General features: G+C 55.5%; 1 protein-coding gene across 1 annotated transcript; it reads left to right on the forward strand.

Moving 5' to 3' along the window:
• The first annotated feature begins 577 nt into the window (after positions 1-577).
• Positions 578-15447, forward strand: TFR2 (transferrin receptor 2). Its single transcript, XM_032872544.1, has 18 exons — positions 578-1263; positions 1507-1756; positions 1858-2044; positions 7489-7629; positions 7722-7833; positions 7940-8062; positions 8357-8473; positions 8605-8744; positions 9024-9187; positions 10005-10124; positions 10558-10640; positions 10716-10779; positions 10876-10943; positions 11027-11103; positions 11182-11266; positions 11355-11582; positions 11870-12010; positions 15132-15447. Exons 1-18 carry the CDS (start codon positions 1225-1227, stop codon positions 15414-15416), a joined length of 2424 nt encoding a protein of 807 aa, XP_032728435.1. The 5' UTR covers positions 578-1224; the 3' UTR covers positions 15417-15447.
• The last annotated feature ends 2482 nt before the right edge of the window (positions 15448-17929 follow it).

Consider the following 17929-nt stretch of genomic DNA (forward strand, 5'->3'; position numbering starts at 1 on the left):
GCTTGGGCGGGGCCTGAGGCTGGGGCTGAGGTGGGCGGGGCCTCAGGTGGGAGGCGGTGCCTAAGCCTCAGCGGACCTGAGCTCAGGTGAGCCTGGCTGCGCTGCGTCTTCCTTCGGGTCTCGGTGGCAAGAATGGGGCGGGGTCTGGGGCACTAGTGCGCCCCAGCAGCTCTGAGTTTCTCTCCCAATTTGGGTAGGAGCTGAGGTTTCCTAAGGGAGGCCTCGACACGGGGCCCCTGAGCCCTTCTATTCCAGAGCACTTTCCTGGGGGTCCTCGCTAGGGCTTGGGGACCAGCACCCCTGTGTGAAATTCTGGGTAAAACTTAGAAGTTTGTGTCTGTGATGTGTTCCTGGGGTGCCCAGACCCAAAAGAGGTAGAAATCAAGTCCTCCTGTCACCATAGAGACGTAGGTGCCCAGAGAAGGCCATGAGTTGTTGAAGGTCATCCAGCTGTGCTCAGGCCTTGACCAGGACTCTTTCCACCAATGCCTCGTGGACCTCGACACGCAAATCCTGAAGAACCCCGAGCACTCACTGGTCCCTCTTGACCTTATGCTCCCACCCATGCCCCTCCCTGCCCAGAAGTTAATAGCTTGAGACACACTTCTCAGCCTGATTCCAATGAGACAGTCATCTGCAGGGCCAGACCAACCCCCAGGTCACACCATTGTGACAAATTCAGTTTAGGATTGCTTGGGGTCAGGTGTTGGAGCCGGGAACTAATGTGTTACAAGGCCCGGCTGTGCACTCCGTGCACTTGCTTTGTGGGCCTGCAAGCCGGATGACTTGAGGGGGAGCGAGGTTTTCATGGTGGGGAGCTTAGGAAGGGGTCCCCAAGGACAGTGGGAGGGGTGGAAGCAGGAGACAGCATCCTTATCTTTTTGCCCTCCCCAGCCATCAGTCCCCCTCCCCCACCCCTGACCGGAACTAGGAGGCCAAAGTCTGCCCCAAGGTCAAAAAAATTGATTGTTTTGCAGGGAAGGGGCAGGAGTGGGACTGTGGAGGGATTGGCAGGGGACGGCACAGCCCCTTGTCCTCTAGCCTGGGCTGGGGGTTCATATCTGGAAGGCTGGACTGAGGCCAGGACAGTGCCCCCACCCCTTCGGGGGGAGAAGAACGGCTTGGGCTCAGGCTGCCTGCCAGGGCTGATAAGGGGCCCTCTTGGGGCTCCCACAAACGGTTTATCACTGTGGGGGGAACGGCCTGCAGGGCTCAGGAGGGGGCATGAGCATGGAGCGACTTTGGGGTCTACTTCAGAGAACGGTAAGACCAAATGGGTTGGGGGACACTTTAGGCCTTCTCTCCAGGTCCTTCCACCCCCTCCCAAACCCCAAGGCTGGTCCCTCCCCTTCCCACCTCCATCTCTCCCCTCCACCTTGCCTCTGGGGACCCTTTCCCCTGCCTTGTGCCCCTTTGGCACTCCAGATCACTGACTGTTATGGCCAGATCCTACCCCCCGTGCCTCTTTCCCCAGTCTCATGCCCACTGTGCCCCCACCCCCTGCAGCAAAGGTTGTCCCCACGACCCTCTCAGACCATCTACAAGCGTGTGGAGGGCACCCAGCAGTGGCGCCTGGAGGAGGAAGAGGAAGACGGGGAGGAGGGGGCTGAGCCAGCAGCCCACTTCTGCCCCATGGAGCTGAGGGGCCCCGACCTGGGCTCTCGAGCAGGGAGGCAAAACCTTGGACTCTGGGCAGCAACAGGACGAAAGGCTGCCCCCTACCTGGTCCTGACAGCCCTACTGATCTTCACTGGGGGTGAGAGTCTTCCCGCCCCCACCAGGGAAGGGCCTGGGTTGGGGGGATTTACGGAGTCCGGAGCGGGGCGCAAGGGGAGTCTCCATCTTGCCATCCCCCAGCTTTCCTTCTGGGCTACGTGGCCTTCCGCGGGTCCTGCCAGGCATGTGGGGATGACGTGTTGGTGGTCAGCGAGGACGTAAACTATGAGCCGGGCCCAGACTCCCACCAGGGCACATTGTACTGGAGCGACCTCCAGGCCATGTTCCTGCGGTTCCTGGGGGAGGGGCGCCTGGAGGACAGCATCAGGTAGGGATCAGCCTGTCCCCTTCCCCTGGCCTTGAAAACCCTCATTCACTTGGTTGGACTCTGTTTCCTTTCCTCTCCTCCTAGGACCCTGATGTGGGGTCCCTTCTGAGTCCTTCCGCTCACCTCCCTGGCCTCCCTGTTCAGTGGTCCTGGGAAGGATGTATGTTTGGAGCCCAGGGGAGGGAGAGTGTTCTGGAGATAAGAGGGCAAAGGGCTCGTGGTCTGAACAGCACGCTTGGGAGATTCGGAGCGAATGAGAGAACAGAGGGGGCCAGTATCCAGATAGGAGGCAGGACAGATCCAGAAAAGTCCTGAATGCCACATCACGGAGCATGGATTTTGACTTGGGACTGTGGGGAGCTCTAGGGGCCGGGGGCAGAAGAAGGGGGCGGGGAGCTCTGAGGAGGGATATTTAAAGGAATCAGAAAAAAAAAAAAAAAAGAAAGAAACAAAAAAAACGAGAAAGCAAATGCATTCGAGAGCACAAACCATCCCCCTCCATCTACATTACGGGAGAGAGATGCCAGCCAGACGCAGACCACACGGGGTTTCTCTTGTTTTGCTGAGGTCACTTTCCCCATTGGGAAGGAGCTGCCCAGCCAGGTCCAGAGAAGAGGTAGGGCCACCAGGAGCACTGTCTTGGGTCAGGAATAGTATTTCAGTGGATTTTCCTGGGGTTTCTAAGTAGAAGCTCACATAAGCTATAGACAGTGAGAGATACATAGTTTCTTTCTCAGTGGTTATGCCCTTTCTTTTTCATTGCTTTATCACATTAGAGAGGACATGAATTTAGGTAATGATGACAGGAGATAGGCCTGTCTCCTGACTTGCATAGAAATTTTTTTTTAATTTTTTAAAAGATTTTATTTATTTATTTGACAGAGATCACAAGTAGTCAGAGAGTCAGAGAGGCAGGGGGGGCGGGGGGGGGCAGTGGAAAGCAGGCTCCCTGCTGAGCAGAGAGCCTGATGCCATGCGGGGCTCCATCCCAGGACCCTGAGATCATGACCTGAGCCGGAGGCAGAGGCTTTTTTTTTTTTTTTTAAGATTTTATTTATTTATGTGTCAGGGACAGAGGGAGAGAGAGCGAGTGAGCACAGGCAGACAGAGAGGCAGGCAGAGGCAGAGGGAGAAGCAGGCTCCCTGCCGAGCAAGGAGCCCGATGTGGGACTCAATCCCAGCACCCTGGGATCATGACCTGAGCCTAAGGCAGCCGCTTAACCAACTGAGCCACCCAGGCGTCCCGGCTTTTTAAAAACAAATCAAAGAAGTTTCCTTCTACTCCTAGCTTTCTTCTCCTTTATCTTCTTCCTCCTCTCCGTCCTCCTCCTCCTCTTTCTTCTTCATGATCAGGAAAGGAAGGACAGGTTCGGATTTTTTTTTAAAGATTTTATTTATTTATTTGACTGGCAGAGATCACAAGTAGGCAGAGAGGCAGGCAGAGAGAGAGGAAGGGAAGCAGGCTCCCTGCTGAGCAGAGAGCCCAACATGGGGCTCGATCCCAGGGTCCTGGGATCATGACCCAAGCCGAAGGCAGAGGCTTTAACCCACTGAGCCACCCAGGTGCCCCTGGATTTTTTTTTTTTTCAAATATTTTCCCAGAATGTACTGAAATGATCATCTGATTTTTTTTTTGCTTCAATTTATGTCTGTATGTTTTTAGTGTATGTTTCTGTCGTAACTGGTATTGATAGATTTTTCTGGTCTTCATGGGATCAGTGTGAAACTTGATCAAGGTGTATTACTACTCTTTGGATACACTGGACCCGCCTTGCTCAAAGACCTTGCGTCTGTGCCATCAACAACATGCGGGGCCTCCTCATTTTCTTGAGCAAGAGTCGGTCTTCTGGGTGCAGGCTGAGCAGGCGGATGGTTTGTCAGGTCCCACAGGCAGGTGTGGCACCGGGGATGCCATCAGAGGGCAGGGAGGCAAGAGGGGGGTGGTGAGGGGGGCGAGCAGTGAAGTGATCCACCATTCCAGGGTGGATGGAGAAGGAAGGAACGGGATAGTCTGGAGCACTCAGTGGGCTTGAAAAGCAGGCATAGCGGAGGGTCAAGTTGCAAGCCGGAACCTGGAAAGATCTAGTCAGAGAGTGGGATACTGGAACTTTTAAGATTTATCTGATCTCGCATGTTCTATTTATCTGCATGTGTCCAGCACCTAGCACGGGACCTGGCATTTAAGTTGGTGCTCAGTAAATCCCCAGTGGGTAAAGATTCCGGAGATGGAATTCTGAGTAACCACAAGCCCGATGTGGGTGTGTCAAGGGAAGTGAGCGGCTAGACTCAGTAACACTGATGAGGTCATTCATTCATTTATGCACCAAATGTCTTTGAGCCCGTACTCTGTGGCGGGTGCTCGGCTAAGTAGGTGGGGTTAGTGGAGGAGAGAACAAAAGTCTGGGCCATGTCCTTATGAAGCTCACAGCCTGTGGGGGAAAATCAGTACTGAACAAATAATCACTTTCATGACAATGTGTTTATTACCACGGTCACTGTTTTGAAGGAAAAGTAAAGGATGTGGGGAAGGACTATAACCAGGGGGCCCCAACTTAGATTGGGGGCCAGGGAAGGCTTTCTGGAGGTGATGAGCTGAAGCCTGAGGGGTGAGTTGTTCACAGGCAAAGAGAAGGTAGAAAAGCATTTCAGGTCAGAGAAGAGTAGGTGCAAAGGGGCTGGGGTGGGAAATGGTGGCTTCTTGGAGGAAGTGAAGGAAGGTCCGTGTGGTTGTCTGAAGGAGAGCAGAGGGGTCCAGGATTCAGACAATTGGTGGGACAGACCCAGAAAAGTCTTGAAGGCCCCATCATGGACCTTGGATTTTTGACCTGTGGCCTCAGGAGCTGCAGTGTCAGGGTGGATATAGCTCAGGCCATAAAAAGCCTTAATGGCTACACAAACTGCTTTGGATTTTATTCTAAGAGAAAAGAGAGAAATGAAGACTTTTTTTTTTTTTTAAAGATTTTATTTATCTGAGAGTGAGAGAGCAAGGGAGAGAGAGAGAGAGCAGGAGCAGTGGGGAGGGGCAGAGGGAGAGGAAGAAGCAGGCTCCCCACTGAGCAGGGAGCCCAACCCTGGGCTTGATCCTAGGACCCTGGGATTATGACCCAACCCGAAGGCAGACGCTTAACGGACTGAGCCACCCAGGTGCCCCAGAAATGAAGACTTTAAAGCAATAGAATATCATGGTCAGATGGGAGGGGGAGGGTTTTTTTTCTTTTTTTAAGGTGAGTGCCAAGAACAGTTTATGATACTCCTGACACGGTGGTTCAGTGTCTCTGTGAAGGACTTTTTTTTTTGTTTGGTTTGGTTTTTTAAAAGATTTTATTTTATTAATTTTATTATTATTTTTTAAAGATTTTATTTATTTATTTGACAGACAGAGATCACAAGTAGGCAGAGAGGCAGGCAGAGAGAGGAGGAAGCAGGCTCCCTGCTGAGCAGAGAGCCTGATGCGGGTCTCGATCCCAGGACCCTGAGATAATGACCTGAGCCAAAGGCAGAGGCTTAACCAACTAAGTCACCCAGGTTCCCCTAGAAGCCACCTCATCTGATGTTTGCTGTATGTCTTTAAATTCACACATGGCCTTGCCATACGTGTAATGTTTTATGGGCATGTGTAGATTTTTCGAAACATAAATGTTTGCCTAAAATCCTGTATGTTCATTATTTTAAAAGTTAACCCATATGGAAAAATACAAAGAGGAAAGTTAAAAAAAAAATCAGGGGCGCCTGGGTGGCTTAGTGGGTTAAAGCCTCTGCCTTTGGCTCAGGTCATGATCTCAGGGTCCTGGGTTTGAGCCCATCGGGCTCTCTGCTCAGCGGGGAGCCTGCTTCCCCCTCTCTCTCTGCCTGCCTCTCTGTGTTCGCTATCTGTCAAATAAATAAATAAATAAAATCTTCTTAAAAAAATCATTCCAAGAGGCACTGCTTGGATGTAGCTATCTCTGGTGTGTGTTTTTAATTTTGATAAACTTTTTTTTTTTTAACTTAACACAGTGTTTTCAAGGTCTATCCATATTGCAGCGTGCACATCAAATTCATTGTTAGGCACAAGAATCCACACTGTGCATCACGTATTTTACAAATACACTAACATACGCTAGCTCGCTCTTTCTTTCTTTCATTTTTAAGATTTTATTTATTTAAGAAAGAGAGAAGAAGGAGAGCATGAACAGAGGGAGGGGCAGAGGGAGAGGGAGAAGCAGACTTCCTACTGAGCAGGGAGCCTGAGGAGGGGCTCAATCCCAGAACCCCAGAACCCCAGAACCCTGGGATCATGACGGGAGCCAAAGGCAGACACTTAACTGACTGAGCCACCCACGTGCCCTTGACAGATGCAGTTTCAAACAAATGCTTGAGCTCCTGGATTGGGATGGGAGGAGGCAGCAGGAATGGTATCGAGAAAGCCCCAGTGACCACAAGTCCTGGGGTGCAGGGGTCCTCTTGAGAGCTGAGGGCTGGAGGCTGGGACTAAGGCACATCCTGCACATGGATTTCTAAGTGGCAACATGGAGTGAGGGGACCGTGTGTGGAGAAGAAAATGCTAAGCCAGATGCCAAGGTCCTTGATGAAAGCAGAAAAGGGACAGATTGGCTGGAAGAAGGGCAGAAGAGGGGAGAGCTGGATGGCAAAGGCTTCAAAAGAGGTTTACTGGAGGAGAAATGGTCAGAAATTCCAACAGTGGAGCGGGGAGCTTGCTTCTGCTCCAAGCCCGGGTGGTATAAGAACCTGTTTTCTCCTGAGCTCAAGAGCCCCATGGGAGACCTACCCTCTCAAGGGACAGCTTGGGTTTCTGCCAAAGCAACAGGTAGAGGGGTATTCGATGAGGATGCTGAGGAGGGAGGAGTCTGCCTTGGAGCGGGCACAGGTCAGGTCCGATGGCAGGGAGGCCATGGGGGGGCAGCCTGTGGCGGGAGTGAGATGGAAGAACAGGGGGACAATAGGCTCACTTAGGTGGTGACAATGGAAGAAGACAAGGGACCCGCTATCCTATCAGGAACCATAGTATCAGATGTCTCTTCGGTGCAGCTGGAGGATGGGGGGGACGGAGGGCTGCCCCTGCCCACTTAGTCCTTTAGAAGAAAAGCGTTTTCATGGGTGGCCAGTGTGCATGTGTGTGTATGTGTGTGTACACGTGTGTCGGGGGGCAGTAGATAGACTGGTGAGTTTGCCTGGGCAAGGAGAAACCTAAGGGATGGTGGGGAGGATAGTACGGTATCGGATGCTAAGGCTTTAAGCAGAAGGAGGTGACCTTAGAGATAGCCCAGGTGGTGACTAGAGGGATGGTGATGGCCTGGGTCAGGGAGAGACTTGGGAGCCCCTCGCCGCCCAGAGCCCAGGGCGACCCCACGTCTCTGGCATCATTCCCTCCTCCCGCCCTCTCCTCCAAGCGTCCAGAAGTCCCTCTCCCCTTCCGCGCCCCAATCCCACCTCTTCCCGCTCAGGCAAACCAGCCTTCGGAAAAGGATGGCTGGCTCGGCCGGGATGGCCGCTCTGGCTCAGGACATCCGGGGGGCGCTCTCGAGCCAAAAGCTGGACCACGTGTGGATGGACACGCACTACGTGGGGCTGCAGTTTCCCGACCCGTGAGTGCGCGGGGGGCGCGCGGGAGGCGCGCGAGGGGCGCGCGGGGGACGCGCGGGGGGCCACGGAGACGCTCACCACCTCTGGTCTTCAGTGCTCATCCCAATACCCTACACTGGGTCGATGCGGCTGACAAGCTCGGGGAGCCCCTGCCGCTGGAGGACCACGACGTCTACTGTCCCTACAGCGCCACGGGCAACGCCACGGTGAGCGCCCCCTGTCCCGCCCCCAAGTCGGGAACAGCGCGCACCCTTTCTCGGGTGGCGGAGGAGGGACCCGGAGAGCACGCCTCACCGTCCTCCCCATCCCCAGGGAGAGCTGGTGTACGCCCACTACGGGCGGCCGGAGGACCTGCAGGACCTGCGGGCCCGGGGCGTGGAGACGGCGGGGCGCCTCCTGCTGGTGCGCTTGGGGGAGATCAGCTTCGCCCAGAAGGTGAGGGTCCCTGAATGGGGGAGTGGCGTGGAACCGGGAGGATGCGGGGCTGGGGAACAAGATAGCGGCGGATGGGAAGCGTCTAGGAGGCTGTCGGAGAGAGAAAAGGGAGAACCAAGTCGGTCGTAAGAAAATGTTGGCAGGAAATGTTGGGATGGGGAACAAACACAGGCTCTCTGTGGTCCCATGAGAGCGGAGCAGAGACCGTGCTACTGCCGTTTTCCTTGCTTCTTCTGCCCTTACAATTGGGTGCTCTCCGGAAGAAGGAGTCCGTTAGCCACTCCCCTTCCCCAGGTGGCCAGTGCCCAGGACTTTGGGGCCGGAGGAGTACTCATATACCCCGATCCAGCAGACTTCTCCCAGGACCCACACAAGCTCAGCCTTTCCAGCCACAGGGCTGTGTATGGACATGTGAGTCTGGGGCAGCCAGCAGTGGATTCTTGGGGTCCCCAGAACTGGACCTCCTTGTCTGGGATGAGGCTGGTAGGCTACCCCTGGGAGCCCAGCTCACAGCTTTGGTGTGGACACCCCTTTCCTCACAGGTGCACCTGGGAACTGGGGACCCCTACACGCCTGGCTTCCCTTCCTTTAATCAAACGCAGTTCCCTCCAGTCCAGTCCTCCGGCCTCCCTAACATTCCCGCCCAGCCCATCAGTGCGGACATTGCGTCCCTCCTGCTGAGGTGAGGGGCCTGTGGGGGCCGGGAGGGGAGGAGGAAGGGAGACGTAGCTAGCCTGTAAAGTGCTTTTGGGTGAAGTAGGAAAAGGTCGATCTTCTGGGTGGGCCCAGCCTCAGTTTGAGCAGGACACAACCTGCACAACTGTGCATGGCAGCAGGCAGAATGCAGAAGTTGAGCTGGAGCCGGAAGGTGGGAGGGAAATCGCAAAGCGGGAGCTCTGGGCTCTTCTACAGCCTGGGCTTCTGTGCCGCTTCTGACCCTTTCTGCCCCACCTCTCTCCAGGAAGCTCCAAGGCCCTGTGGCCCCCCAGGAATGGCAGGGGCACCTCCCAGTCTCCCCTTATCGCCTGGGCCCTGGGCCAGGCTTGCACCTCGGGGTCAACAACCACAGGGTCTCTACCCCCATCAGCAACATCTTTGGCTGCATCGAGGGCCGCTCCGAGCCAGGTGTGCTAGCTTGCCCAGCATCACCCACAGCCAGCAGTTGGGGAGCTGCCACTCATGAACCCTGGCTAGAGATGGGGATGGGGCAGGTGACCCCGGGGGCGTGGGCAAGAGTGGTGCTCAGTGGAGGGGGTGGCAGGGCTGAGCAGGGAGGGAGGCTGGCGAGTTGAGGCTGATGTGGGACTGAGAGGGGTGGCAAAGAGTAGATCTCATGGTCAAATCTGTCCAGAAACAGGATGGGCAGCTTGGTACAGTAGTGAGTTCTCTAGCACGGGAGGGGAGCAAGCATGACTTGGGTGATCTTACAGCATGAACGGGACTTCCTATGAGATAGATGAACCTTTCAAACCTAACTAGATGTGGAGAGCAATGGGCAAAGTGGGTTTTTGAGCCAAAGAGGGTGGTACCTACAAGCACTGATGGAGAGACACGGGGTGGGGGGTGGGGGCGTGTGGCGGCTCAGAGGAGAATGCGGGAGCAGGGGCGGGGGTGGATTAGAGAGAGGCGTGAAGGAGGAAAACCTGTCAGGACTTGTGCACGACATGGCCGGCCAGGGAGGTGATGGGAGTCCAGCATGAGGCCAGGCACCTCCTGAGGGAGCAGGCTATCCGGGCAGGGCCGAGGGGAAGAGGGACACTCTCCTTGGGGACAGCAAGGATCGCAGGGCTGGGGCTGCAGAGATGTGAGGGGCTGGGAGGTGGAGAGTGGTGGGGGGTGGGGCTGAGAAATGGTGGGGAGGCCCCATGAGCACACACCCTCCCAGGTAGTCTCTGGGTTCTCCCAGTGTAAGGACGTGGACCCCAAGTCTCCCCTCCTACAGATCACTATGTTGTCATCGGGGCCCAGAGGGATGCTTGGGGCCCAGGTGCGGCCAAGTCCGCTGTGGGGACGGCCATCCTGCTGGAGCTGGTTCGGACCTTTTCCTCCATGGTGAGCAATGGTAAGGTCAGGGCCTGGGCCGGGCAGCTGGGGCTGTGGCCCGAGCCAGCACAGGGCAGAGAGGCAGGCGGGCACGGGCTAGAGGGTGGCCAGGCAGACCTGGGCTCCAAACCTGGCTTCCTCACGTCCCAGCTGCACAGCCCTGGGCGAGTCGCTTCTCTCCTGTTTCCTCCTGCGAACAGGAGAATAGAGTTGGCCCTTGAGCAACGCCAGGGTCAGGGGCGCTGACTCCGCTCAGCTGAAAATCTGCATGTAAGTGGACCCAAGTGGTTCAAAGCCACGTTCAAGGGGCAGCTGTAGTAATGGTCCTTGGTCTGAGTGAAGCATTAGGCAGAGACTCTGGAGGAAAGCTAGCTCCGTCCCTGTGCCGCAGGACAGAAGAAGACAAAAGTGGGTCTCTGCTGAGCCTTCAGCGTGACCCGCTCTGCTTCCAGGCTTCCAGCCCCGCAGGAGTCTGATGTTCATCAGCTGGGACGGAGGGGACTTTGGGAGTGTGGGCTCCACGGAGTGGCTGGAGGTAATGTGGGGTCCAGGGCAGGGGGTCAGGCAGTGGGGAGGAGGGGGTGTTAAACTCCACGTCCCTCACCCACAGGGCTACCTCAGCGTGCTGCACCTCAAAGCCGTGGTCTACGTGAGCTTGGACAATGCAGTGCTGGGTGAGTGGGGACGGGGGGCACCCGCTGGGCCCGCTCTGGTGCACGCTGGCCGCGGGGCCCAGCCTAGAGCCTGGCATCCCTTGTCCCTCTCTGCAGGCGATGACAAGTTTCATGCCAAGACCAGCCCCCTTCTGATCAGCCTCATAGAGAACATCCTGAAGCAGGCAAGAGCCTGGCCGGGAGCCGCGGACGAAGGGAAGCTGGTGGCAGCCAGCGCCTGACCCGTGCCCTGTGCCCTGCCCCCCAGGTGGACTCCCCTAACCGCAGTGGGCAGACCCTCTTTGAGCAGGTGACCTTCAACAGTCACAGCTGGGACGCCGAAGTGTAAGTTGGGGCCAGGAGGGCGGGAGGACAGCTGTGGGGGGAGCCGAACCACAAGCCCTGCAACCTGCCCACTCCCAGGATCCGGCCGCTGCCCATGGACAGCAGTGCCTATTCCTTCACGGCCTTTGCGGGGGTCCCTGCCGTCGAGTTCTCCTTCACGGAGGTGAGACTTCCTGGCCCTGCCCCGGAGCAGCAGCCCCCCAGCCTCTGTGTCCCATGCCCCTGCGCCAGCCCGTGCCCTGTCCCGGCAGGATGGCCAGGCGTACCCATTCCTGCACACGAAGGATGATACGTACGAGAACCTACACACGATGCTGAGAGGCCGCCTGCCCGCTGTGGCCCAGGCTGTGGCCCAGATCGCGGGGCAGCTCCTCATCCGGCTCAGCCACGATCACCTGCTGCCTCTGGACTTCGGCCGCTACGGGGACGTGGTCCTCAGGCACATCGGCAGCCTCAACGAGTTCTCCGGGGACCTGAAGGTCCAAGATACCAACCCTGCTCCTGGCTTCTGGGGGTGGGGGGCGCTATATCCCCTTAAAGCTTTGCCCCTGCTCCTCACAGTCCTTAAGGTCTGGTCCCCTCTGGCAGCCCGGCCCCTTGACTCCTGCCCTAGGACCCAGCTGGTACCCTCCCAACCACCCAGGTCTTCTTCCCTCTCCCAGCATCCCGTCCCCCTACAGCCCCTCCTCCTGCCAGCCCTGGGGTCCCAGCCTAGGCCGGGGTCCTGGCCCCCGCGTCTGGCCCCAGTCTGCATCTCCACCCTCAGGCCCGCGGGCTGACCCTCCAGTGGGTGTACTCAGCGCGGGGGGACTACATCCGCGCGGCAGAGAAGCTGAGAAAGGAGATCTACAGCTCGGAGGAGAGCGATGAGCGGCTGATGCGCATGTACAATGTGCGGATCATGCGGGTGAGCCCCCCCACCTCGCCGCCGCCGCCGCTGCCATCGCGCCCCCTACCTCCCCTACCTCCCTTCCCTCCCCTCCCTCTCCTCCCGGCAGGGTCAGCCCAGCGCATTGTGCGCTCTGGTCAGCTGTCTCCTTTACTCCGTCCCTATCCTCTGGCTCCCAGTCCTGGACTCCGCGCTCACAGACCAGCCAAAAAGTGATAAAACAGGGAGGACCGGCTGCCTGGCCAATGGTTGGCAGACCACGTGGCAGAACTGGGATACACCCCCACCATACACACACACACACACACACACACAGCCCTCAACACACACACACACACACACACACACAGCCCTCAACACACACACAAACACACACACACACGGCCCTCTACTGCCTCCTCACCCCTCTAGAGGGAAAAAGCATGTACACAATTGTCCACAGTACAAGAGGCACAAGCTTCTGGCCCAGGAGGGGCAAATGCTTAAGAAATTCAGAGCAAGGAGAGCTCTCTTCCTTCTGGTAATAAGGTGGGTGAAACCCAGAGAAGCTACCTGGGGGAGGTGTCAGGTAAAGTTATACAAGACATTAGTCCTTGGCGCATTCCTCCTGCTTAGTTTTGAATACTTGGCAACCCACACAACATCTCCTGTTCCATCCCCCCTGCTTCCTTCCATTTCTTTATCCTAAGAACTCAGTCTGGCCACCCACTGATTTTGGAAAATGGGATAAGTAGGGGCTGTGGGCATGGGGGAAAGTCTACAGGGCAAAATTAAAAACTGGAGCATCCTCTGTGAGTGTAGACAGCGGACCCGTAGTGTATGCCCGACAATGGTTTTGGAACATGTCTGGCCCCCCCTTTTTTTTTTCCTCCTTGAGTCCTTGCCTGTTTTCCTTCGCATCACTCATTCCTTCTTTCTGTTTACAAACCCACCCCTCTTGCTATTTCGTCCTTGCTCCTTTCTCCTGACCCCCCTCATTCTCCTCTCTCTGCATTTTCCTCTTCCTCCCCACTTCCTGACCTCTCCACCTCTCCTCTCCTTTGTCCCCTCCACTAAGACACCGGTGATCCTGCAGGTGAGACAAGAGATTGGGCCTGGTTCATTCTCATTTGCAGATCTTGTTCTAACCCCTGCTGTCCCAGACTCCAGGAACACAAAATGATCCTTCCCTCGCCCGACCCCCTAAGTAGCTATATGCCCCCCATCTGTGCGTAAGGGGCATGATTCAGACTCAGGGCTGGAGACTAAAAGAATCGGTACTTCAGAACCAGCAGCACAGAGCTGGGCCAGACCCAGGGAAGGTTGTGGCTCTAGACCAGGGGTTGGTAAATGATAGCCCGTGGGCCAAACTTGGCCTGGTGCCTGTTTCTGCAAGTAAAGTTTTATGGAAACACAGCCATGCTCATTGATGTTCATACTGTCTGTGGCTGCTTGTGTGCTGGCTGTGGTCGCCAAGTTTAGCATTTGCAGCAGAAACAACATGGTCTGCAAAACCAAAAATATTTACTATGTGCAGAAAAGGTTTGCCAAGCCCTGCTTTAGACTGTGACGTTGGCCTTGAAGAATGGACAGAACTTGGGTCAGTGCAAAGAATAGACATTTCGGAGTGGAGAGGCCCAGAGTAAGGGTGTGGTGGGGACATAGGCCTGGCTGTCCTTAGGAGCAGCGTGTGGGCCAGCAGAGCCAGAACAGAAGCCTGTGGAGAAGCAGGGGGCAGAGGTGCACCAAACAGTGGGATAGAGTTCACCTATGAGGAGCCTTGAATGCCAGGATGAGAAGTTTGGATTTTTAGGGTCTGGGCATCAAGCAAATTAGGAAGGTGTTTGAGCAGGGAGGTGATGTGGGTGGAGTGGACTCTTAGGAAGGATTTGGCCAGGGTGTAAATGGAGAAGAGGGAATGAAGTTAGCAAAGACCGAGGTCTGGATGAGAGTGGCAGGTGGCAGAAGATGCCGCCTGTGGGTGAGGGAACTGGAGTGATGTGAGACATGTGGAAGGAAACAGACAGACAGGGTGTTGAGGGAAGAGGAGGAAAACCATAGCAGAGCTGCCATTTGCTGAGGGCTGTGTGTGAGGCTGTGTAAGGGGCCCCCTTACCCACTGGGGAGGTCCAGAAGGGTGGAGGGCAGGATTCCAGTGGATCATTTGTCAGGTAGGCTTGGCAGTTATCCCACGAGGTCCTGACTGCACAAGGGCATGGCTGAGCCCTTGGAGTGAAAGATGGAGGACTTGAAAAGATAGGCGCTAATGAGCTTGGAGATTACAATTTTCCTGGGGAGGCACCCACCCAATGGTAATTGAAAAGTTTCCCAAGTGATTCTTTTTTTTTCTTTTTTAATGATTTGTTTTATTTATTTGAGAGAGAGAGAATGAGAGAGAGAGCATGGGGGGCGGGGGGGGGTGGTCAGAGAGAGAAGCAGACTCTCCACTGAGCAGGGAGCCTGATGCAGGACTCCATCCTGGGACTCCATGATCATGACCTGGGCCCAAGGTGGTCGCTTAACCAACCGATCCCTCCAGGCACTCTCCCCAAGTGATTCTGATATGCAGCCAGGGAGGAAAACTAATGGCGTGTAGGTAAGGAGAACAGAGGGTGTAGGTCGAACCTTGGGCTTGGCCATGGGTGGGAGCAGAAGGAACCAGAGAGGGTGGAAAGAAGGTGGGCGAATCGGGCTAGGAGAGAGGCCGTCTCTGGAAAGATGAACAGCATCTTGAGTTATGCAGGGAGGACAGACAGACAAGCACTTAATTAGGGCTGGCCAGTCGCTTTGAATTTTGACTCTGGGCTGTGGACGTTCGTGGTGGTGAGGGGGGAATGTAGACCATAGACTTATTTGAGGCTTTAGCCGGGTAAGTGAATGGGTGAAGAGGGAAGACTGGGGAGACCTGGACGCAGGCTTGGAGGCCCAAGGCTTAGAACGGGATAGAACCCAAAACGCTGCCCGAGGACGCATCCTACCCAGCTGCTGGTGACGTCAAGGAATGGCCTCCCCCGATTGGGTAGCCACAGGGAGGTGGGACTTGAAGCAGCTGCAAGGTTCGCCAGCCGCGTACTAGGTCCCAAGCTGGGTAGGGAGTTGCTGTTCAGGCCCGCGCTGCCGGCGGAACCCCCGCCCCGACCTGATCCCCTTCTTGGCGCAGGTGGAGTTCTACTTCCTGTCCCAGTACGTGTCGCCGGCGGACTCCCCGTTCCGCCACATTTTCCTGGGCCGCGGAGACCACACGCTGGGCGCGCTGCTCGACCACGTGCGGTTGTTGCGCTCGGGCGGCTCTGGAGACCCAGGGGCCGCCGCCTCCAGGGTGGCTCCCGGCCTGGGCTTTCAGGAGAGCCGCTTCCGACGCCAGCTGGCCCTTCTCACCTGGACGCTGCAGGGAGCCGCCAACGCACTTAGCGGGGACGTCTGGAACATCGATAACAACTTCTGAGGTCCATGGTGGGAGGGTGCGGCGGTGGGGAGAAGCTGGGGCATATGCCCGAGCTCTTGCTCTCCCGTTAGAGTGATTTCTGGGTGATGGAGGTGCCTGGTACCACCGTCGTTGCCAACCGATTTCTCATCAGCCCTTCCCGTCTCTGCAAGGGGCCCAGCCGGGATGCCAGCGCAGACACCCACCCCCAGGCCCTGCAGTGTAGGAGCAGGTGAGCTGTGCCTTCCACAATGGGCCGGCCATACTGTCAGCTAATCTGAGAGCATCCGCGTGCTCATCGCACAGCCCCTTCCCCGTCAGGAAAGGGGGTCCCCCACACCTAGCGACGCCTCTGGAAGGTTTCCTAGGCCCTGGGAGGGGGCCAGCCCTCTTGGTGGGGGAATGACTGGAACTGTAGCCTGTAGCCCCAGCAGGTGGCCTGTGGCGGGAGGGGCTGGAGTTTGCACCTGAATAAACTAGATGGTGGCATCTGTTCTTTATAAACACCTTTGTGCTTCTTCCTTACTCTCACCCCACCCAGTCGTCCCTCCCTCGAGACAGGGAAGGGTTGGGCAGAAGGGCCAGAGAAGGCAGAAGTACGAATGCTCTCTCCACGACCTGGGAGGCTGCAGGCTGGGCTGTCACGTCCAGGGCAGCTGCATAAATCCTGGGGCTGGTCTTTGGGCTACTCCGTCCTCTTTTGCTCCCAGTATGGCACGACAGGTCCTACCCTGGTTCCAGCAGGAGCCTCTGCCTTTCCCCCTGCCCACCTCCTTGAGCCCCTTGATCCAGACTGGGTTCTTGGGAGCCTGGAAGAGGGTCAGACCCTCCTCAGCTATTTCCTTCCCCGACATACTGTCCGGAACAAATTTCCCAAAGTGGTTTCTCGGCCCTTTACCTTGTCCATTTGCTTCTTGTAGCACGCAGAATAGTGGTCTGGAAAAAGATGTTCACGTCATAATCCCTGGAACCTGTGAGTGAATGTTACCTTCCACAACAAAAAGGACTTTTTGGATGTGATTAAATTGAGGATCTTGAGATGGGGAGTGTTTCGTGCTGAAATGTGTCCCCCTCACCAGAGTTGAAGCCTGACCCTTAGTACCTCAGAGTCTGTATTTGGAGACAGGGACTTAGGTTTGAATGAGGCCATTAGGGTGGGCCTAATCCAATCTAATCAGGGTCCTTAGAAGAAAATTTGTCACAGGGGCGTCTGGGTGGCTTGGTCAGATGTCAGGCTCTTGACCTCAACTCAGGTCTTGATCTCAGGGTCATGAGTTCAAGCCCTACACTGGGCTCTGCACTGGGTGTGGAGTCTACTTAAAAAAAAAAAAGAAAGAAAAGAAAAGAAAGGGGGAGTGCCTGGGTGGCTTAGTCAGTTAAGGGTCTGCCTTCAGCTCGGGCCATGATCTTGGAGTACTGGGTTCGAGCCCTACACCAGTGTCTCTGCTCAGCAGGGAGCCTGCTTCCTCCTCCCTCTCTCTGCCTACTTGTGATCTCTGTATGTCAAATAAATAAATAAAATCTTAAAAAAAAAAAAAAGGACGCAAGAGGAGCAGAGGTGGATAAAGGAGACGTGGCAGCAGAAGCAGAGAACAGACTTGAGTCTGTCTTAACAACATAATCTTGCTGATTTTTGTCCCCAGTCAACAACCTGCCAGTGTCACCAGATGCCCCCTTTCCTTCCTTCTCCCTTGCTCTGCATCTGAGGACTGGACACATACCTTTTGAGGATCCTGTCCTTTTCCTGTGCCTTAGTTTTCTTGCCTGGTTAAGTTGAGGTAATGTCAGGCAATGCCATTGCCCCCAATCTTGGCAGGGACATTGGTGTTTCTGACCCACTGGAGCTTAAGTCTTAAAGGGAGAGACAAAATAAGGCACATAAAGGGTCAAAAAGCAGAAAAGGGGGGCGCCTGGGTGGCTGAGTGGGTTAAAGCCTCTGCCTTCGGCTCAGGTCATGATCCCAGTGTCCTGGGATGGAGCCCCTCATCGGGCTCTCTGCTCAGCAGGGAGCCTGCTTCCTCCTCTCTCTCTGCCTGCCTCTCTCCTACTTGTGATCTCTGTCTGTCAACTAAATAAATAAAATCTTAAAAAAAAAAAAAAGCAGAAAAGGATTCTGGGTATTAGAAGCATCTAGGCAGCCCTGGCAAGAGGCTCTGATGGCTCAAGACTATGAGACTGGATATGTGCAGTGGGCGGGGTCAGGCAAGATTTGTTTCTTTATAGTTTAAGTACATTAGTTTAGGGACGGGACCCTATTTGGGGGGCTAACATTTTTTATTTATTTAAATTATTTAAAGGGGACCTTAAAAATCTGCTTGCCCAATTCCCTCATTTTAGAGGTAGAAAGAGAAGCTCAGAGAAGTTCAGTGACTTGCTCAAGGTCATACATTTTCCCGGTGTGACACTAGGATCAGAACTCAGGTATTCTATATCCTCACTGGGCTCCTTGACTGTCCCCCCTTCCTGGGTTTCCTGTGGCCAGAAGGAGAAACTTCAGGAAAGAAGTGGGAAGGAAGGGGCTGCTCCCTCCGTTT

This window comes from Lontra canadensis, unplaced genomic scaffold (genome assembly GCF_010015895.1).
Source record: "Lontra canadensis isolate GAN:19392208 unplaced genomic scaffold, GSC_riverotter_1.0 scaffold45, whole genome shotgun sequence".
NCBI classification, from domain to species: Eukaryota; Metazoa; Chordata; class Mammalia; order Carnivora; family Mustelidae; genus Lontra; species Lontra canadensis.

Excerpts from the sequence above, each read along its gene's own strand:
- TFR2 (XM_032872544.1), top strand. The coding sequence starts at position 1,225 with ATGAGCATGGAGCGACTTTGGGGTCTACTTCAGAGAACG. Across the intron at positions 1,757-1,857 it reads CCTACTGATCTTCACTGGGG|CTTTCCTTCTGGGCTACGTG; the intron begins GTGAGAGTCTTC and ends GCCATCCCCCAG. Across the intron at positions 12,011-15,131 it reads ACAATGTGCGGATCATGCGG|GTGGAGTTCTACTTCCTGTC; the intron begins GTGAGCCCCCCC and ends TTCTTGGCGCAG.